This window comes from Muscardinus avellanarius (assembly GCF_963383645.1).
Source record: "Muscardinus avellanarius genome assembly, chromosome: 10".
NCBI classification, from domain to species: domain Eukaryota; kingdom Metazoa; phylum Chordata; class Mammalia; order Rodentia; family Gliridae; genus Muscardinus; species Muscardinus avellanarius.
In genome coordinates, this window is record NC_137796.1 from 91,055,234 (window position 1) to 91,078,278 (window position 23,045).

A 23,045-nucleotide genomic window follows, 5' to 3' on the forward strand; every position below is an offset into this window, starting at 1 on the left:
GAGCCAGGCGTGGTGGTGCACGCTTGTAATCCCTGCGCTTGGGAGGCTGAGACAGGAGGATCGCACAGGTTCGAAGCCAGCCTCAGCTACTTAGTGAGGCTCTCGGAAGCTTAGTGAGACCCTGTTTCCAAATAAAATATAAAAGAGGTCTAGGAGTATAGCCCAGAGGCAGAAAGCCCCTTGGTTCTATCCCCAGTACCACAGAAAAACAAAACAAACAAACAAACAAAAATTTATCATACAGTTTTGGGGGTACTAGAAATAGAACCCAAGGATATTCTATTTCTGACCTATACTCCAAGACCTTTTTATACTGAAACTGGGTCTCACTAAATTGCTGAGGGCCTCAACAAGTTACTGAGGCTGGCCTCAAATCTGATCCTCCTGTGTCAGCCTCCCAAGTACAAGAGATTATAGGCATCTATCATTGCGCCTGGCTTAGTATATATTTCAATAAAACCAGAGAAGAGTTTGAAGGTTCTTAATATATAGAAATGATAATATTGGAGGATTTAGAAATGCTCATTACCAGCCAGGCGTGGTGGAGCACGCTTGTAATCCTAGCATTCAGGAGGCCGAGACAGGAGGATCTTGGTTTGGGGCCAGCCTCAGCTACTTAGCAAGGCCCTTCATAACTGAGACCCTGTTTCCTAAAAAATAGGGCTAGGGGCGTAGCTTGGAGGTACGATGCCCCTGGGTTCTACACACACACAAAAAAATTACCCTCATTTGATCGTTATGCATTACATACTGTATCGAACTATCATACTGTACCCCATAAAGAGTATGCATTTTTTATGTCAGTTGTAAAAATCCGAATGGCACTGGAATCACACAGAAGTGTCCTGGGCTGCCTTTCCGGCTGGCCGGCCTTGGCTTGGTGGGCACCAGAGGCAGTGCTCAGAGTGAGACCAAGTGCCCGGGGCCACGTGCGCTGCAGCTGGGCACCATCTCCCAACTCCAGCGAGTGCTTGCCCCCTGGGACGGTGCTCCTCAGGTCATAGAAAAAGAAAAGGCATCTTTTCCAAGAAAAGCTAGAGTCTGAATTTTGTGTGGAAATCCTTATGCTTATGGAAACTTCAGGGGCTGACACTGTGGGGAGGGCCTTCCCGGGATCTTCCTCACTCAGAGTGAGCAGAATCTGGTCCCTGAAATAGCCCGCAGGTGGGGGGAAAGGAAGGAAAGAAGCTAAGGGACTGAGTCTGGAGCTCCACTGGGGCTAGAACTGAAAACCCCCGAAGCGCAAACACATGTCGGGCAGCTAACGCAGAGACGGCTGCCAGAAAGGCAAGAGGTAGGTGGAGACACAACTCTAGACCTGCACCCCCGTGCATCTGCCTGGATGAAGGCCGCAGCTCTGAGTGTGGGGCTTAAAGATGGGTGGAATGGGCACGCCCTGACCCTCACTGACCTCAGTCATGGGGAGAGACAGACACAGGTCAGGCATGCGCAGAGGGTAACAGGCTACAGCTGATGGGAGGGACTCACCCATCATCCAAGATGCGTGGCCAGGGAAGAGGACAGGCGTGGAGACCAGGAGGCAGTGAGGCCGCACGGGGAGGGTGTCCCAGGCCGAGGGCACAGGGAGTGCCAAGGCCCTGGGCCCAGCAGAGCTCGGTACTGAGAAAAGGGAAGGGAGGGGGAGGACAGATGGCCGCAGGTGCAGAGGTTGCTGGTGGGACCAGGGCCACAGGCCCAGTGGCCTCACGCCTTCACAAAGTCACAGCGTCTCATCCAGGGTCATATTACTGGCATCTGGGACTATTTTTATTTTTTTTTGTCAAATGAATGGATGGGAAACAATTTCAACCCCAAACCTTGTAGACCTCAGTCAGTACTTGTGATTATGACTGAAAGCATATAGTTTCCTTTACATTTGTCGTAAAGCACCCGGGGAAACCCCGAGCGCCTTCAGAGCCCAGAGTCGCGTCTATGGGAGGGGACTAAGATGGCGTACAGAGCTAAGCAAACCCGCCAGCGCCCTGGCATCTGGGGGCGGGGGCGCCGGCAACGGTTGGAGGCCCGGGCAGTGCCTGACGAGCAGAATCGGAGCTCGTGAGCTTCTTTTCCATTTCCCACACAAAACACACATAAACTCACTCCAAAATGAGCTATGCAGTGGCCCTTAGCTTTTCACGACCAGCACACAGGCAAAGGGCTCCTCTTCTCGTGCTCAGCGGTCTGGGCTGGGCTGAGGCTCTGGGAAGCCCAGCGCATAGCGCATGGCCTCCAGCAGTGGAGGTGCTGGGTCCTTGGTCTGCACTCAGCTCTTGGAAAGGCCTCCCGGGCGGCTCTGTGCGGGGCGGTTTCGCCGCACAAGCCCTTTGACCCCGAGCGTCTTTCCCACCGTGGGAACCTCCTCCTTGCTGATTGTTGCCGTCTGTGCCCTTTGAGTCATATTATGCTAAGAAGACACGCTGAAAAATTAAATCAGCCTTTCTCCAAGTGAAGGTCAAGTCTGCAGCTCTGGTACCAGCGCCTTCCCCACTCCTGGCTTCCCAGAAACATCCCCGCGTGGGGCCCAAGTTCTCTCAAATCACATTTCTGTGGCCAGCGGCTGGCGGCGGCTTCCTCCCACTGCGCGGGTAACCACCTTTTAACTCTTTTTGACGCTCTCATCCTTCACTGGGGCTACACTGGCCTGCTCACCACATGATGGTGGATTTATTCTCGTCGTAGATGTAGAGAATGGTGGATTTATTCACACAGTAAATTTGTGCCTCCAGCAAAAGCCAAATTGCACATTTTAATTTATCCCACACTGCTCTTTTCTGGTTGAGAACCATCCCTCTTCCGATAACTCCACTTTCTCTTCGCTTCCCCGGCACGTGGCTTTCTTCTCTCTTACAGGGAAACAAAAAGTGGATCAATTCGGGAGATTTACCACGAACGCAACACACGTCACAGAGAAGAGGCCACAGGCCGTCTGCAGGATCACCAGCCAGGTGACCTTCTCCCCTTCGGCAGCCCGGACTCCAAAGGCTCAGCTCAGAGTCTCAGGAAAATTCTCCTTTACTGCATGCAAGGGGCCTTGCAGGTCACCCGGAATCCATGGAAATAGCAAATATCAAACGTGAGAACGACAAAGGTCTGTTGGAGGTGCTCACACACCAGCAGCCCGCTGGCGCAAACCTGCTTTTAGAGACGTACTGTGCACTTTTATCATTTTTTTTTTTTTAGTAGAAATTGATGCCAAGCTTAAAAAAAAAAAAAAGAGGAAATCCCCCTGAACATTGGGATTCCTGGCATCTCTTAAGAAGCCATACAACCTGGCAACCCCAGACTGGCATTCCGACGTGGCCCCCACGGGCGACCCCGTAGATGGGACAGGAGACCTCATTTTCACAGAGCATCCTGGCTCCCTGCTGTCACAGGCCTGGTCAGCCTGGAAACTATACTAAGCTGCGTGACAGAAGGCTGGGGCCGGCTGCTGGCAGCCGTGCCATGAGTGGAGATGTCCCAGGTCCGAGTGGCAGGTGGGGGAGGGGCTCCATGTGAGCAGGCTGCCTTCCCACGATGGAGGAGACTGCGGCAGATGGCTTTGGTGCCTCCTGCCCCTCAGCCAGACCAGGCTGCAATGGGATTCTGCAGCATTTCTCAGCAAGGGATGAGTCTCTTCTTCTAGCTGGACTTAGCCTGGTGATGTGTTGTTTTTTTTTTTCCCCCTTTGGCCAATGGGGCATTAGCAATCAATCAGGGCCAAGCAGACTGCTAAAGCACTCACAGGGCCGGGCTTGTGCTCCTTTGCTGCCCTGAGACGCTGGTGCTGAGGAGTAAGGTCGCACGGCGCAGAGATGAGCTGTCCCAGCTGAGGTCCTCAGGCCAAACTGGCCAACTGGATGCCGTAGATCATCCGGCCCAGCCACCCACTGGCACGCCGCAGCACCGTCCACCAGCAGGCTCGCGCGCAGTAATAAAAGGGCTGCAACTTGATGCTGCGATGTTTTGGGCTGGACTGTTAGGCAGCAGCACTCAGCCCAAAGTCCTGGCTTGTCAGGCCTGTGTTCTTGTCGTTCCTGAAGCTTGTTTCTGGGCCTTCCCTTGGCAGGTGCTGTCTGTAGCCCTAGCACTCATCCTTCGGTGTGTGTGTGTATGTGTGTGTGTGTGTGTGTGTGTGTGTGTGTGTGTGTGTGTTGCTAGGATGGAGCTCAGGGCCTTGCACATGCTGTGTGCCCAGCCCCTATCCCCCAGACCCCCACCCCAGGTGTCTCCTCTTGAGCCCGTGATTGCACATGATTTGCAAGGAAGGCGACCAAGGCCCCAGGACGAAATGACTTCTCTGTCCTCTTGGGTGTTACAGCCCTTTGCTCCCTGCTGGCCTCTAAAAATGAGGGTTCCTCTGCCTCAGCCAGCATCATCCTCAAGAACATGGATGGGACAGGCAGCTCTAAGACCTAAATGCCAGGGATGGCTGGGAATCTGGTTTTTACAGGGGGACCCAGTGCCACGCACTTTTGTAGTCCAGGCTTTTTTGCCGTAGTGGCCGGGAGGCTCACTCTCACGAAAGTGACTACCTTAGCAGAACATCTTGTATAATTGATCAGATTGAAAGTAAACAGCAATTGCTCTTGTCTTCCTGGCACAGGGACCCTCACAGCACCCAGAGTTTCCTTCAGGGAGGCGGCCCCTGCCCACTCAGTCTTCGGGGTGGCCCAGCCTGGGGCAGGAGAGAGCTAGTCTCTGGTTCAGGGGAGAGCTGGTTCTTGGACTCACACTGGAGTTATTAGGAAGAGAGCAGTCCCTTCCTGCAGGTGTAGCGCAAGTAAAAGGAGGGTGGAACCTCTGGGTCCACTGCTGGACCACAAGTGAGATGCCTGCCTGCTCATGACCACAGGTGATGTTTCCAGGGCCAGCAACATCGGGGTCACCCGGGAGTTTAAATGCTTAGGCTTTACCCCAGATCCACTGAGTCAGAAACTCTCTTTAATTGGTTTTGTAATTCTGATGCAAGTTCAAATTTGAGCACCACTGGGCCAGAGGAAAACACAGCTAAGTGATGAAGACAAAACTTCCCAGTCATGCTGTCTGAGCACCTGGATCCCACCATGCCTGAGGCCACATCTATAGTGCTGAACTGTAAGCAATACATTTACTTTTGCTACTTAAGCCAGTTTAAATTTCCGTCACTTGCTATTAATGGGCACTGGCTAATATGTTATGGACTTTGACATGATGGTCTTTCTGCTGCAGGTTTTCCGAGAGAAACACTAACTACAAGCTGTCAGGTTCCTTTAATTCACTCACACTGAGGGTGTTACTTTATTTCTATGGTTGGCAGCTTGTCTGGTAAAGTGGCTCAGATATATCACTTCCCAAGAGCACTCTGACAACTTGGACAGTAAACTTTCTGCACTGAAGATGAATGTTCTTGTCCCCGACCAGGAGGCAACAGGTCTCTGGAAGATCATATTCATTTCTTGGAAGGAGATTATATTCGTTTCTAGAACAATACAGGGCACTGAGGCCCTTTCATTAGAACTAGGGACGATCACAGGGAGAGATGGGAAAGAAGCCATCATGGGGAGGCATCACATGTACATTTAATTAACAAGAACTCAGTGGTACAGGCTTGGCTTGAGAGGAAGAGGCAGGAGAGAACGCTTTAAAGAGTGCTGGCAGTAGGCTATGCTTCTGGAACATCAGACCAGCTCATTTGGACCACTGCTTCCCTGGAGCACAACCTGAACCAAATAGTACAGTGATCTGTTTGAAGACATGGGGATTAACAGGGCTGTGAAGGACTGTCGGGTCAGCCAGGCATGGTGGCACACTCCTATAGTTCCAGCACTTGGGAGGCTGAACAGGAGGATTGCAGGTTTGAAGCCAGCCTCAGCAACTTGGCAAGACCATGTTTCAAAATAAAAAATAAAATAGTGCTAGGGCTCAGAGACAGAATGTCCCTGGGTTCAGCCTCCAGTAGCAAAAAGGAGGAGGAAAGGAAGGAAGGAAGGGAGGGGGAGAGGAGGAAGGAAGGAAAGAGTTACAGGGTCAAGAGCAGGCAGGAGAAAAAAGCCAGAGAGGTAAATCCAATATTCAGAGACCTTTCCCCTCAAGGTGCCTGATAACTGCCACCAGGGTGGGAAGCCCAGAGGGTTTTCCGCAGACTCCAGGGCAATAGTCTAAGAGTGAGAGTGGTCTGAAAATAGCCATGAGTGAACAGTGTAGGAAGACTAATGATGTGGGCACATCCAAGTTACTGACTGTATAAAATAACAACAACAACAATTATAATGTCTAGTCGGGTTGAAGCCTAGAGAGAATTAAAATGCATGGCAGAAGAACTTAAATTGGGAAAGAAAGAAAGTTAGAGTTGTAGGGTCCTTCTGCTGGGTGGGAAGTGGTAAACTTGCTAATTAAAAGTCAACTCTAATAAGTCAAGAATGCATGCTGTAATCTCTGGTAATGACTGAAAGAATAATAAAAGAATTTATAACTAACAAGCTAAATGAGAGGAAAAACGACAAATAATACAAGGCAATCAATTAAAAAGAAGGTAAGAAAGCAGAAAAAGAGGAACTGAAAACAGGCAGGACAAATAAAAAGCAAACAATAAGATAGTAGATTTAAACTCAAATATGTTGGCAATTACATTAAATGTAAATGGACTAAATGCTCCCATTAAAACACACAGACTGTTAGAGGATAAAAATAAAAACCAATTACATGCTGCTTACAAGAGATAAACCTTAATATAAAGATGCAGAAAATTTGAAAGTAAAAGGATGGGAAAAGGATGTGCCATGTAAACACCAACCAGAAGAAAGCTGGGGTCACGCTGTATCAGATGAAGCCAACTTTAAGGCAAAAAACATTACTAGAGTGAAGGGGGATAATATGTAATGATAAAAGGTTCGATTCACCAGGAAGACATAAAAATAGAAAGGTCTTATTTTGCAGGTACCTAAAAAGACAGCCCCAACCCCAAGAACAAAGCAAAACACATAAGCAACCTACTCTCTAGATTTTGTCTAGAGGAGGGAGAGCTGGTTTGCAATTCTCATATGCTCTCAGGATATCTCAGGTTCCTTGTGCCTCCAGTGGTGTAAGCATCCCAGAACCCTCAGAATGACGTTGGGGTTTAAAAACACACATTTTCTATCCAGCCCAGACTCTAAGCAAAGCCAATGGCTTCATCCAGGGTTCATCCAAGAAGCTGTGCTTTTTCCCCACTGGAGAGTAAGGAGCGACTCCCTCAGGACATCTGCATGGAGCCATCCACACAGCCACCTATGCTGCCCTTCATCATCAGCTGGAGGGATCTGAGGGCAACTCTGGCCCTGCACTTCCTGTTGCCTCTGGAGCCTGATGTCTAAGTGACATGTGACTCCACCATCAGCCCACTGCAAGGCTCCCACCTCTAGGCTGACCTTCCCTCTCTGGGCCCTTCATCCTCAGGCAGGCAGTTGGTGGTGGGGAGACAGGCAGACTGCTGGCAATTTTTAATTACTTGGATCCAGTCATGCTTGAAGGTCATACTGCCTTTGGACATTTCAATTACATAAGCCGGCACACTCTTTTACTTAAAGCTACTTCTTTGATAGCTACTCTCGGAAATGTCTTGTCTTATATCAGTACAGTCTTTCTCCAGTTGGGTTTGTGGTTTTGGTAGGGGTTAACCAGACAATAGGTATTTCCTTACCCACAGAGCCTCAGCCAGGCCTCCTCTTGAGTCTCCAGCCTGCTGGTCTACCCTGAGGTTGAATTTTGCCTAAGCAAATTCCCTATCATACACATCCTCGTAGTTTAGCTTCTCTAAAGAATCCAGAGTAATACATTAACTAAAGATCAGCTGATACCTAGCAAGGAAAGTAAGGAAAGAGGCACCCATCATGCAGCCCACTGAGAGGATGGAGGCACAGCCCCACTCCCACTCAGGGGCCCCCGACTCTTACTGGAGAATGCCCTTTCCTGGTCTGGAAACACAGCAGGGGTTTGGGAGTTCAGGTTTGGCTCAGGTTTGCTGGGAATGAAGACCTCAGGGTTGTCCTTCCGCTTAGCAGACAGATTCCTCTCCCTCTTATGACCTGTGGGAAAGAGAGTGTTCCTGAGTCAGACCGAGCTCAGGTGGAGCGGGCACTCTGCTCATGCGATGGTTTACTGTTATTCGCCTACTTATTCAATAAGCATTTCCTTGTCAGGTACTATTCCATACCAGGTGCCTTGCTCATCTGGGATTATGAGGACAGTGCAGATGAGACAAGTTTGCTGGGAGCTGCACGTTTTAGTAGGTAAATGAAATAGTCTAGAATGCCGCAGCCAGGTGTGGTGGTACACATCTGTAATCCCAGTATCCAGGAAGACTGCAGGTTTGAAACCAGCCTCAGCAAGTTAACAATGCTCTCAGCAATTTAGTGAGACCCTGTTGCAACATTAAAAACAAAAGTAAAATAGGGCTGGGTGTAGCTCAGAGGTAGGATGCCCCTGGATCTAATCTCCAGCATCACCAAAATAAAAAATAATAATAAATGAAATAGTGTAGAACACACACAGGTTCTCCGAGTAGGACCAAGTCAAGGCGGTGTGGGTTTAACCGTGGAACACAAAATAGTGACACGACCAAGGACATGCAAGAGTGGAGAGTGGCGCGTTGCTGCCCTTAGGGCTCATGGCCTCGCTGGGGAGGAGGGCAGCTGGGTTGATAAGGGAGTGGGGTGGGCATGGAAGGGCTGGAGGAGTGTGCTGCCTGGAGGACGAGGCTGGCAGGTGAGAGTGAACGGTCCTCTCGGGTGACGAGGTGTACCAGGTACAGCAATGGTGTGCAGCAGGCTTAGTGAAGGCCTGGTGGCCAATCGGTGCTGTATCTGGAGACAGGATCTTTAAAGAGGTAATTAAGTTAAAATGAGGTCACTAGGTGGGATGAATCCAAGATGACTAGTGTCCCTAGGAGAAAAACAAATAAGGACACAGGCACACACACAAGGAAGATGATGGAAGATACAGAGATGATCATCTACAAGCTAAGAAGGATGGGGAAGGGACTGACCCTTGATGGTGAACACTGAGCATCGAGAATGGAGACAGCCAGTTTGTGCTGTCTAGCCCTCAACCTGTGGTCCTTTGTTATGGCTCCCAGAAAACTAACATATTGCCCGGTTTCAAATATTCTCTCATTTTTCTTTCCTTACATTCATTCTTGTTCAGAAAATACGAGCCAGGTGTGGTGGCGCACGCTTGTAATCTAAGCATTTGGGAAGCTGAGACAGGAGGAACATGGTTCACGGCCAACCTCAGCTACTTAGTGAGGCCCTCTGCAACTCAGTGAGACCCTGTTTCAAAATAAAGAATAAAAACTAGGGCTGGAGGGGGGGGGTGTAGCTCAGAGGCAAATGGCCCTGGGTTCCTTCTCCAGTACTGAATAAATAAATAAATAAATAAATAAATAAATAAATATGTAGAAGCCAGGAGTGGTGGCGCACGCTTGCAATTCCAGCATTTGGGAGGCTGAGATTGGAGGATTGCAGTTCATGGACAGCCTCAGCTACTTAGTGAGGCCCTTTGCAACTCAGTGAGACCCTGTTTCAAAAATAAAGAATAAAAAATAGGGCTGGGGGTATAGCTTGGAGGAAGAATGCCCCTGGGTTTTCTCCCCAGTACTGCAAAAAAAAAAAAAAAAAAGGAAGAAAGAAAGAAAATATGAAAATACGACTTTCTTTTTCTGTGTGTGTGTGTGTGTGTGTGTGTGTGTGATGGAACCCAGGGGCACTCTACCTCCAAGCCACACCCCTAGCTCTATCTTTTTATTCTTTATTTTGAAACAGGTATCACTGAGTTACAAAGTGCCTCACTAAGTAGCTGAGGCTGTCTACAAACTGCGATCCTCCTGTCTCAGCCTCCCAAATGCTGGGATTACAAGCATGCGCCACCACACCTGGCAAATACAACCTTCTTAAGCTGGCACGGCAGCTTTGCTGATGCACTTGGAATGGACAGAGAGGAGCAAGCAGAGGCCGAGCCAGCCTGTGCAGAAGCTTATGGTCTGTAAGGCTGGGAGGACGCAGGAGGCTGGGCCTGCCCCATCAGCACCACAGCGATTAGTTTATAGACAGTACATGAGCAGAGGTGCTTTCCCTAATGTGCTCTGGAGAGCCAGGCCTGGGATTTTGACTTGTTAAGAGTTTTTAGGAGAGAAAAATCCAGTTTCTGGTGGGGTCGCAAAATCTGTATGAAAAGACTCCTTAAGAATTGATGTAAAGGAAAGTAGAGATGAAGGGGAGAGGAGAGGAGAGAAGAGAGGAGAGGAGAGGAGAGGAGAGAGTCCTACTATGCGAGGTAACGTCTGAGTTCTCTAATACAGTGAATACCCCCTTTGCTCAAGCTTCCCCACACTAGCCAAGTGGCGTGCGACACTGCTAAGCTCCCTACAATGCTCCAGAGCCCCACATAACTAGCTGTCCTAACCCGAACCCTAACCCTGGAATTTCAGGGCCATCTGGGACCTTTGTGATCCCCTGGCCTCTTGCAATCAATGAGACCTGGCGGACACACCTCTGGCCTGTGGGACTGTCTGCTCAAAGCTGAATTCAAAGTGCTGCTGAAGTTGAGTCCTGGATTAGACCCAGAGACACCAAAGGCAAAAAAACACCATAGAGGACAGAGCTCACTTTTGGAAGCCGGGTTAAATTCCAGCACCACCAAAGTATCTGGGCCCTGTGGTAATCGTCCTTCTGACTCCTGGTCCTCACAAACGTCCTTCTGCACTGAGACCTCTCTGGAGAGAGGAGGGTCATCTGTAGGCTGGTCCCCTGGTGTGTGGTCCTCAGGCTCAGAGAGCACGTCTTCTTCGATAGAGTCGTATTCTTCATCGCTAGAAGAATCCTTTTGTTTTCTTTGTTGATTTACACTAAGTTCCAGGCTTTTTCTCAGCTCCTGCCAAAAGCCAAGAGGAGAGATGGGAAAATCAGATATGATACTTTGAGAAAAACTCATTTGAAAACTAGACCATCTGAACGAAGGAACTATTCCCACCAAAGTGACATTTAATAATAACATCTCAACCATGTGTGATCATCGCTTTAAAGATGAGAAAACAAAGGGCAGAGGAACATGAGCAGCTCTCTGGATGGAGCAGGACTCAGAGTTGTCACTGTGCGTGTGCCCTTGACATACCACTAAAAGCGCGCGTGTGTGTGTGTGGGGGGTAGGAGACAAGGCTCCGGGGCTCACTAAAACAGACTGGAGTCAAAGCCCCAGATCCTCTGATTTGGTGGGCCTGCAACCGGACCTGAGAATTTGCTTTATTTTTTCTTTTTTTTCTTTTCTTTTTCTTTTCTTTTCTTTTTTTTTTTTTGGTGGTACTGGGGTTCCTGGAAGCCCTTCTACCTCCAGGCTACACTCCCAGACCTATTTTTATACTTTTTTACTTGGAAACAGGGTCTCTTAAGCCAGCGCGGCTGGCTTCGAACCTGTGTGATCCTCCTGTCTCTGCCTCCTAAGTGTGGGGATTACAAGCGTGCGCCACCACGCCCGGCGATAATTTGCATTTCTAATAAGGCAATCCTGGTGCTGAATATGGAATCCCAAAGGCCTCCAAACGACCCTGAGATTCCAGATGATAAGCCATGGAGAAGAGAGCCGTGGAGGGCTGTCCTGTGCACTGTAGGATGCTTAGCAGCATCTAAATGTCGAACACTTAGCACTTAACTGTAACTGCCTGCTCATCTTTTTCATGTTTCTTTGTCTCCATGAGACAGCAGGCCAAGCATTAAGATCTATACTTTAGCACTTAACTATAACTGCCTGATAATTCTTTCACGTTTCTTTTGTCTCCAGGAGATAGCAGGCTGAACATTAAATTCTATATTTAGAGTGACCACAAAACCTATCAGCCAAACCAGGACATTTCCGAAAGCGGACTAAAGGGCACACTGACAATTATATTGGGACCAGAAGTATGGACTGAACTTTCTGGCCACACCAGTATGTTTGGTCAGCCTGTTTTTGTTACCCCTTTTGTCTTCATCATAACCAACACAGTCCTGAGAAATTGAGGTTTGATCATTAGCAAAAAACAAACAATAAAAACCCCTAATAGTTGTAGTAGTCCAAATAATTGTTCCCCAAAGACCCTAGCATCCTAATTCCAGGTACCTGTGAAGAGGTGTGAGCTTAGGAACAGGTGAGGAACGCTATGTAGAAAACTTTTATTATCCCAGAAAAAACATCCTAAGTAGACTGATAATAGAATATGGACATTAACAGTGTTGTTGGCGAGGGCTCGGGAAATAAGGTGTGGTAATAGGACGCTGGAGGAGAGGGAACCTCGTTAGGTTGTAGCAGAATCTTAGCTGAACTGTGTCTGAAGCTTTGTGGAGAGCAAAGCTGGCACATGATGAACTTGAATACTTAGCTCAGGAGATTTCCAGGTAGTTTTGGAGATGTACTTTGGTTTCTTCTCACTGCTTAGAGTAAAATGCAAGAGGAAAGAGACAGACTAAGGGAAGGGCTGTTTGGTAAAACAACACAAAACAAAACACACACACACACACACACACACACAACAGGACTTGATGGTGTGGGACATTCTCATCCTATGCAGACTGCAAAGATGCTAACAGTAGGAAATTCACAGTCAGGAACAAGTGCTCTAGAGAGAAAACCAAGGGAGTGGCTGCATAGTCTTTTGCTAGTATCTCAGAAGGATCTGAAGTTCAGAGTTCAGTCCCACAGAAGGCTCTTGGAAGAAATTAGACATGTGACCCTTGGATTCCCTTTGACAGCTCGCAGAATCCAGGAATAGATATGGGATTGTCCAAAAAAGATCTGTGGAGGAGGCTCTCGTTTAAGGGAGAGAATCCTAGAGACATACAGAGGAGTCCCACGTGGTTTTTGAGAATGTTGAACTAGCAGAAACACCGTATGCTTGAAGCAAGCAGAAGAATGAAAGGAAGGCTGTCACATTTCTCCAAAAATCTATAGATAGGAAATAGGCCCATGAAGCTGTCTAACTGCAAACACATGTTGTCCTTCCTGAAAAAGGAAGCAGGACTCGAAGGATGAGGCTATGTCCAGGAGGATGGAGCCTGGAACCCACAGAGAATTGTTCCCAGGTCTTGAAACTTAATGGAGTTTGCCTCACTGAGCTTTGAAATGGCTTGGGTAAGATTATTCCTTTTTTCTTTCACCCTTACCCCCACTCTGCTCCCTTTTTAATGGCCACATCTATAACTGTCACTCCACACTTAACCCATCATTATATCTGGGAGCAGATAACTTGTTTTCTACTTTCACAGATCCACACAAGGAAAGGAATTGTGCCTTAAGATGAATTACACAGAGTCTCATACTTAATTTAGTTGATTTCCTAGATGATGAGATTTGGGAGTTTTGAGCTAATGAGAGATGATATTCTGGACTTGGGTTGTAATGGGCTGAGGCTTTGGGGAAACAGGATAGGATGAATGTATTTTGCATGTGGATAGAGATGAATCTTTGGGGGGCTAGAAAGTGGACTGCAGTGAAGAGTGGTCCTCAAAGATGCCCACATCCTGATCGCCAGGATCTGTAAATATGCTGCCTTACATGGCAAAAGGCCTTTGCAGATAAGATTGTGTTAAGGATACCGAGATGGGGATGACTCCAGATTATCCAGGTGGGTCCAAGGTAATCACAAGGGTCTTTATATGCAGGAGATAGGAAGATCCGCATCAGAAAGAGAAGGTCTAAGGATGGAAGCAGAGGTCAGAGAGGAGAGAAAGTGCTACAGTTCTGGCCTAAAGAAGGGAGAAGAGGCCATGAAATGCAGGTGGCCTTTAAGAACTGAAAAAGAAAGGAAATGATCTCTCTTTCTAGAGATAGAAACACCTAGAGTTTAGATCAGTGAAGCTGATTTTGAATTTGTCACCTCCAGAACAGGAAGACAGACCACTAGGAAGTTGTTACAGTAGCAAACTAATAAAACTGTCTCACCTTTTACAGCTCCCTCTCTCCCACTGCCCCAATGCATACCAAGTCTTGGTGATATTTATTTAGCCACTACAATACTGCCTGGAACATGGTAGGTGCTTGATAAATACGTGCTGACTGATGGAGGAAATGATGTCAGTGGCTGGCTGGTGGAGGAAGCAACAGTGATATGACGCTCAGTTAACTCCTCTGAGCTGTACTGTGACATTCATCAAAATGGGTTAGCAGATCCCTGCCTCACACCACTGTGCTATTAAGCCAATGCTCTCAACCAGGGATAATTCTGCCTCCACAGAGGGAATATCTGGCAATGACTGAGATTTTTTTTTTTTAATCACAGCATGAAAAAAGGGGATGCTATTGGCATCTGGTAGGTGGAAGCCAGGGGTGCTGCTAGACATTCTGGAACGCACCAGATAGACACCAAAACAAAGAATGATCTGGCTACAGTGTCAAGAGTGCTGAGGTTGAGAAGGCCTGTATTAGAGCAGGCATGTATTCACCACTGCCATTTGAAAGGATATCACAAGGTCTTCCAGCTGAAGTGGTCCATGCAACTTTCATGGAAACCAGACTGAGGTCACGGCTAGTATCCTCAAAGTCTGACTGTGGTGAGTATTTGGAAGGTAACAGATCTACTCTTTTCCTCTAAGGCATCATGAGCTCCTAGGTGGCCTGTTGCTGAATGGCAACGTTAGTGACAGTAATCCTTTAGAGCACAGAATGGTCTTTATTCTACTAAACATTTTCAACTCCTTCTCTCATTCAGTCCTCACCATAACCCCATAAGACAGATAAGGAGAACTATATGATTACATGAAGCTGGTTAATACAGGACAGCCTACTGGCTCCTACTCTTGGCCTGACCATCATTTCTTTTTCTTTTTTTTTTTTTTTAGTATTGATTGAGCATTGAACACAGAGGGCATTCTACTTCTGAGCTACACTCCCAACCCTTTTTATTTTGAAACAGGGTCTTGCTAAGCTGTGTAGGGTCCTGGTGCTAAGTTGCTGAGACTGGCCAAAAGCCTACTAATCTCCTGTCTCAGCCTCTCAAGTATTGGGATTACAGGCATGTACCACCGCTCTGACTTTTTTTTTTTTTTTTTTTTTTTGCGGTACTGGGGATTGAACCCAGGGGCATTCTATCTCCAAGCTATACCCCCAGCCCTATTTTTTATTCTTTATTTTGAAACAGGGTTTCACTAAGTTGCAGAGGGCCTAAGTAGCTGAGGCTCGCTGTGAACTTGCGATCCTCCTGTTTCAGCCTCCCAAGTACTGGGATTACAGGCATGCACCACCACACCCAGCTCTGATTCCCATTCTTAAATGGCGTCAGCTTAAGTTCTTATGTCCTGCAGTGGTGGGAGAAAAAGCTGCACCTCAGTATTCTTGTTGCTATAGATTAAAATGATAAAATGGGTGTCAGTTAGTAGAGGTTCCTAGCTGGGAGAATTCTGTCACTGTCCAGCAAATCCCAGTCAGTCTCCAGGCCTAGAACAGCCCCCACTGATGTCTCAGGCAGAGCGCAGCCACCCAGAACTGCCAAGTCCAGGAAGGACAGGGATGGGCCAGAGGTCCTGGGAGCCATAGCAGATGAGCAGGCTTCCTCTGGTCACTTCTCTCCCTTCACACTGCTGCGACCCCACATTTACATGACCACATTTTGAGGTCCCCTGCATTTGAGAACCTGAGGTCTATGTGCTTTTAAGCTGGCCCAACTTCCTACAGTGATTAAGTGACAGAACCGTGACCTCTGCCATCAGCCATTGGTCCTTCCTCCTTCTAGATTATCCCCATCATACAGAAGAGACTCTCCGACATTCCATCATGACCCAATAAATGGAGAGGATAAGGTGGCGCTGCCCTTTGCTGATGTGTGTGGCATGCACGTGTGGCTAAGCGTGCTACACTAAGGGCTGGCACCAGTGGATGGGGGTCAAGAAGGCACGACCTCTGCCCTCACCGGTAGGTACAGGGAGGTGGAGAGGAGAGACGGGCAACCCACTGTTATTTCATAATTTATTAAGGTGGTGGATATTTTAAGAAATAATATTCCTCATGATACATTTGAATTTCAAAAATTACTCCTGCTTTAACTTGGTTTCTTTTTCTCCTGTTAAAATTAATGCAAATTTAATGGCCATAAGTGTACTTACTGTGTGTGTGTGTGTGTGTGTGTGTGTGTGTGTGTGTATGTGTGTGTGTGTATGAAGCCTATATTCTGCATGGCTGATACCTTCTTCATAAAGAACATGAGTGCAGCTGCTCGCACGAGGTGCGCAAGCCTGAGGAACGAAGGTCCTCGTGATGCCCGTGTGATCTAAAACCATCTGCTCCAAGGGCAGAGGGGAGATGAGCCCAGGAGCGGCGTTTCCTGGAGAAAACCGTCAGAACCTTTCCGTCTGCAAAGAGGGGACTTTGGGTTGCTCCCCCCTTTGAAAGCCAATCTGCAGGCACTTCAAAGGGGGGCCATGCCATGGGATCTACCAGGAGCTTTGAAGTCCTCTCCCAGAAATATCTCTGTGAAAGCTTGCTTTATAGCTTTGCTTTAAAAGCCAGTTATATTCAATTTCAGTGTTCGGTGGTGAAAATGTTAGGTTCAAACCCTCTCAAGACAAAGCCCTCTGCACGGAGGCCAGGCTGCAGATAGCACAGGCGCAGAGCAGACAGGGGCTGCTCACACATCAGCCTCTGGGCAGACAGTGGAAGAGGAAGAGAGGAATGGGCACTGAAGGCTTCCAGGTCATTTCTAGAAGAGCCACTACTAAAATACAGCCCAAGTTTGATGGTCAGATCAAACCACCTTATAAGCCTGATCTTCCCCTTTCTGCCAGGCTAGGGAGAAAGCAAAACCACTGAGCTTCAAGCCTGGAGTTTTCGCAATGATAGTAACAACAGTTATGACATCAGTAACAGCAGTAGCCGACCAACTGATAGGTTGTTGCCAGGCATCAGGCCCTGAGCTAACCTCTCTACACCGACCCCAGCGTGGCAGGTCTCCTCATTCACCACCTTAGAGAACCGAAGGACACGTCCAAGGTCACAGGGCTAGAAATGGCAGAGCCAGGGTTTGGATGAATGATGGAGTGCCTGCAAAGTCCAGGCTCTTGACCACATGACCCTGTACATTCTCTGCTAGGTACCAACTTGGAAGCAAGTGATGTCTAGAGGGGATGCAGCGTCTCGGGAAGATGTGGGTGATGGTCCACTGACTGGCAGGGAGTCAGGGAACCTGGCTGCGACAGCTTTGGACATAAAGCTACCTCGAGGCCACAAAATGTGTGAGCATGTGTGAAATGTTAGACCTCTAATTATACTTAAAAAGTGGAATGCCCCGGTCCAAGTTCTGAGCTGGGGCTGGATTCCAACTACCCCTGTCTCCCCAGATTAGCTGCTGAGCCATGAGCCCCCACTTCTAATGTGGAGAAATGGGCCCTGGCTACCTGTTAAGGTGGCTGAACGGACGCAAAATGAGATAATAGTTATGAATTCGTGTTTCATGATTGCTTTAACAGAGTTCCAATTTTCGGAGAAAAATTTAAATAGAAATGACAGCATATTCATCTTTATTTTTCAGACCCTGCTGAGTTTGCCTGCAGGAAGCTTGGATGTTTAGACCACAAGGCCACAGAGGGTAGTTTAAGACAGTCCTAAAAGGGAGCAGCGGCCTGTGGGGCAGGGGGTCACCGGCATGTAGCCAGAAAGGCCGAAACTCCCAACACCTTCCATCTCCAGGGCCGCCTCTCAAGTGGCCGGCGTTTGTATAAAGCTGTTGGAGTGTAGCCGGAGGCAGAAGGGTTTCCAGGAACCCCAGTACCACCAAAAAAAGAAAGAAAGAAAAGAAAGCTGAGCTCCGGATCCCTTTAGCCCTGCGTGCACTGCTATTAGCAGTAATTCTTGCTCAGTTCTATTGCCTTATGGGGCGTTTTATATATTCTTATTACTCTCTCTGGCCAATAAAGGCTTCTTATCCTGCACTGAATGGTTAGCTGGCTAATTTGTTCTTTTTTTTTTTTCATTTATTCAGAAAATACTATTTTGTTGGGGGGAAAAACAAAACCTGTCTCACGTAGGCAGGAATGACGGCTAAATGCTAGGGATGGGGTGATGGACAAGACGGAGAGTTGCGGGTACAAATCCCATGGGGTTTACGACCTGGCAGCAAAGGCAATCATTCCAGGAGAGATTCCAAGCGAAGCAAATGTCCAAACTCCAAACCCAAGGCTGGTCACCCCACACCTCCAGGCCAGCGCTCCTAGGTCACCGCGTGTTCGTAGTAAGTGGCCTGGACTCTAACTTTAGAGTCTACTCTAAGTATTTTCAAACTCACTTCTTCCTAGATCAATTTCCACAGAATTATGGCCAAGAAAAATTGAGTTTTTCAGGTGCTTCAGATATTATACCATGTTTTCAGCTTTCTGATACCTTTTGCTATCTCCATTCAACTCTGGATTAAAAAAATAATAATAATATACTTTCCCTCTCCTTTTTATCCTTTCCTTTCCTCTTTGCTCTCTCCTTTCCTTTCTTCTTCTTCCTTCCTTCTTTTCATTGTTACTGGAGATTGAACCCAGAGGCATTCTACCTCTGAGGTGCACCCCAGACATATTTTATGTTTTATTTGGAAACAGGCTCTCCTAAGTTGCTGAGGGCCTTGTTAAGTTGCTGTGGCTGTTGTCAACCTGTGATCCTTCGGTCTCGCTGTCCAAGTATTGGGATTACGGGCCTGTGCCACCACGTGGCCTGATTTACCTTGAAAGCTAACTGGATTTATTAAGTACCCTGGAGTTGAGTCTCTAAAGTCCAACACTGAATTAAAAATTAACCCTTGTTATAGAGAACAGAGTAATGTAAGAGAAAGAGCAGGGGCTCGGGAAGCACCTGGGCCCGGAGCCTGCTGGACCATATCTTGGCTGTGAGCCCCTGGACGAACCTCTCAGCATCACCCTGCCTTAGTTTCCTTGCCTAAGCCTTCCCAGAGCAGGGGCCTGGCTGAAGGATCAGGATACAGGAAACCGATTACAGATGGCGGGATAGAGACGGAGTTTTGAGGAGCTCCCAAAAGAGCAGGGGTCAGATTTATGAAGAGCTGAAAGCGGAGGAACCAGAGACTTAAACACTGCGCTAGTAGTAACATTTCCAGTAGAAGAATGGTGTGTGTGTGTGTGTGTGTCTGTGTATCTGTGTGTGTGTGTCTGTGTATCTGTGTGTGTGTGTGTGTGTGTGTGTGTGTGTGTGTGTGTGTACGCATGTGCGAGCGCATGGTCATGGCTGAATTCGGAGTCAAGATCAAGTGAGAGGTTTGAAACCCTGGGGAGTTAGTGGGGGACAGCTTTTAGGGTTGCAGTCCTTCCCCAGCTGTGGAGGAGACAGCAGTGGTGCTCAGCCCAGGCTGAGCCATCGTGAGGGCACTGGGGTGTGAAAGCAGAGCAGTGCCCTAGGAGGTCACCGTCCTCACCTGGAAGTGAGGCTGAGGACCACAGAGGCTGAGGTTCAGAGCCGGTGCAGCCCAAGCCCACAGCCCCCAGGGTCAGGCTGTGTTGACGAGACAGCAGAGGCAGCGGGAGCCGCAAAAACAAGGTTAAGAACTATTAAGAAGATCCAAACATTTGGGGGAAATCAACTCCCTGAAAGAGAGGTACCAAATTTAATTAAATTAACAAGGAACTAATACCCAATTAACAGAATAAACAGAAGGTGATGTTAAAATTAACATCCCTGGAGAGACTTGAGAGTATTTCAGGGATAGGGCTATAGCTCAGAGGCAGGACATTTGGGTTCTGTCTCCAGCACCATAAACAAATAATATTTCACCCAGTAAGGGCTAATTGGGTGATGTGTGCACGTATGCCTCCACCATCTTGTACTCCATTAAGATGTATGATTACAATAAACCAATAAAAATTTTTTTAAAAAGAAAAAGAAACAGCTAGGTATCTTAAAAGTCTAAATGTTATCATTAACATTTTTAGAAAGATAAATTAAGTAGCAGAGGGCACCAAAAGGTGACTAATCAAATATATTAGATAATCAAGCCAAGCAATTTAACAAGAACATAGTACAAGTCGGGAGTAGCGACTCACACTTGTAATCCAAGTACGTGGGAGGCGGAGATAGGAGAATTGCAGGTACAAGGCCAGCCTCAGCAACTTAGGAAACCTGCAGCAACTTAGTAAGATTGTTTCAAAATGAAAATTTAACAAAAGGGCTGGGACAGAGCTCAGAGGTCGAATGCCCCTGGGTTCAATCTCCAGTACCAACACACACACACACACACACACCACACACAAGAAGTGAAGTATGAAAGAAAAATTAAGAGACTTGAAGAGTGGATCTTGAACAATATCTGCCTGGTAAAAGATCCAGATGATGAAACAGAAGCAATGAAAATGAGTAATAGCAACAACAGTAATGAAAGTTTCCTAGGGAAGAGAAAGACACAAGCCTTCAAGACTGAAAAGGCCCACGTAGTCTTTAAACAGGACAAGAGATACTAATACGTTCAGATGGATGAAGGACATGCTATCAAAGAACATTCTGACTCTACCTTACACAAAATCATAGTTATTTGAAATCCTTAAAACAAACCTAAGGGGAAATTGACAATTTCACAGCAATGAACCTGATCAAAGAGACAATCAGTGGCGATCTCACAGCAGCTGTTTGCTCATGAGAATTTCCAGGAAACCACACTCAACATGCAAATTCTGAGCACAGCATGCCCCCTGCAGATCCAGTTCCATACCTCTGGGTATGATATGAGAATTCAAATTTTTAGCAAGCAGCCCAGGTGATGCTCATCAAGGTGGTATGGGACCATAGTTTAAGAATCACCAAGCCGATATGGTGCACACGCCCGTAACCCCAGTACTTGGGAGAATAAGACAGCAGGTTCTCAGAAAGCCTCAGCCATGTAATGAGACTCTCAGCAACCTAGCAAGACTCTGTCTCAAAACAAAACATAAGAAGGGCCGGGCGTGGTGGCGCTTGGGAGGCGGAGACAGGAGGATCGCGCAGGTTCGTAGCCAGCCGCGCTGGTTTAAGAGACCCTGTTTTCAAATAAAAATATAAAATAGGTCTGGGAGTGTAGCCTGGAGGTAGAAGGGCTTCCAGGAATCCCAGTACCACCAAAACAAACAAACAAACAAACAAACAAACACAAAAAACCATAAGAAGGTCTGAGGGTTTAGCTCCGAGGTAGAATGCCCCTAGATTCAACCCCCACCACCTCAAAAAAGAAAAATAAGAATCACCAAATTAAATAACATTAGTACCTCTACTTAACAGATATGTTGATGACTTTGTATGAAAAAGAATGATTCTGAGATACCACAAAGCATTCATAAAAATGATGTGGTAGGCCACAAACAAAAACTCAATGGTGTTTGAAAAACAGAACTCAAAACAGGCCATTCTTTAATCACTCGGATTAGACATTAACACAGTAGGGTAACAAAAAAAAAAAAAAAACAACAGATAAACAAAACTATTTACTTAGAACACTTTTAAATAAAGAGGAGAAAAAAAATCCTAAAGTCATAAACTAATTAGAAATAAATGACATTAAGAGCATCAACAGAGTAAAACTTGTGAGATAAAGACAAAGCGGTATTCAGAGGAAAATTTGTAGCCTTAACACTGCTATATTAGAAAAAAAATACTGAAAATAGAAAATTAAACATTTAACTTAAGAAGCCAGAATACAGGAGTGGAGTTGGGGGGAGAATAAAAAAGAATAAAATAAACCAAAAAAGTTTAGGGAAGGAATAAGAGCATAAATAAATTGAAATTGAAGACAATAAATAAATAAATGGATAACTAAATCAAGTACACATGCTCAATAAAACTAAAAGCTGGGGATGGTTTGGCTGGATAGGTGGAGATGCTTTTCACATTTTATTCAGTTTATTTCTAAACTATTTGGATCTTTTAAAATGAGAAAGCACTTATGTATTAGGTGTTACATAAAATGATACAAAATGTAATGAGAAAATACCTAAGAAATTCTAAGTAAGCTATAAATGGGAGGCATAAAAAGATTATTTATTCTAATACAGATTCAGAGGTCATTCTTTATTTTCATTAAGATTGAAAAAGATGCTTTAGTAAGTCAGATTCCATGTGGTTTCTTCATTTGCAGAAACACCTACGGGGTGGAGGGATCGCTACATCTCTCCCTTCTGGATCTGCGTTTCATGGGCGTTAGTGCTTGCTCAGCATCCTGCCACATGAATCATTCATGCTGGTTGCTGAATTATTCCTGCTCTGCTGGCCTTGTGCTGCCTGAGCTGCCCACCCAGGGTCCTGCCTAATGCCATCAGCCAGGATGTCCTTTGGTTTGAGCTGTCCAACTGGGCCTCCCTCGGTGCCCCTGACGGTTCTAGGCAGCGGGGAGGCTAAGTCAGGTGGCACCAGGAATGAGAAAGTCCTCTGCCTCTTCTGTCAGAAACTGACAAAGCTTTCATTGCCTACACTGGAAGCTGCAAGATGGTACCCTAAGGGCCAAATCTGGCCAGCAGGCATATTTCACTTGGTTCACTGAAAACTGTGACTCATTTATTAACATAAAAAGTTGGAGCCGGGCATGGTGGTGCACGCTTGTAATCTCAGCATTCGGGAGGCTGAGACTGGAGGATCATGGTTCGTGGACAGCCTCAGCTACTAAGCGAAGCTCTCTGCAACTTAGTGAGACCCTGTTTCAAAAAATAAAGAATAAAAAGTAGGGCTGGGGGTGTAGCTCGGAGGTAGAATGCCCCTGGGTTCCAGCCCCAGTACTGCAAAATAAATAAATAAATAAATAAATAGTTGGGAGGAATGAAACGCCAAGACACCCAGACACCCAGCTTGTCTTAAAACTAGAAAGCCTGACACCACATGATAACACTGGCTACAGTAGTACAAGGCTTCCTGCCAAGCCCTGGCTCTGAGGCCAGGAGCTACTGCTTGTCACACATTTGCCTCACTCGGGTGATTAGAAATATTCCTGTAGCCAAGCATGGTGGTGCACGCCTATAACCCCAGTTCTTGGGAGCCTGAGACAGGAGGATTGCAGGTTCGAGGACAGTCTCAGAAACGTAAGACTCTGAGCAACTTAGTAAGACTTTGCTTCAAAACAATAACAAAATAAGGACCGGAGGTGT

The 23,045-nt window shown here is 46.9% G+C and overlaps 1 protein-coding gene across 1 annotated transcript in view; it reads right to left on the reverse strand.

The window, feature by feature from the left end:
- KATNIP (katanin interacting protein) overlaps positions 1-23,045 on the reverse strand; it is a gene marked incomplete at its 3' end in the record, with an annotated part of 159,997 nt that overhangs the window by 74,494 nt on the left and 62,458 nt on the right. The window contains exons 6-7 of the mRNA XM_080703436.1: positions 10,602-10,866; positions 7,893-8,024 (exon numbers count right to left, since the gene is read on the reverse strand). Coding sequence (XP_080559562.1) covers positions 7,893-8,024; positions 10,602-10,866 — 397 coding nt within the window. The remainder of the gene's footprint in view (positions 1-7,892; positions 8,025-10,601; positions 10,867-23,045) is intronic.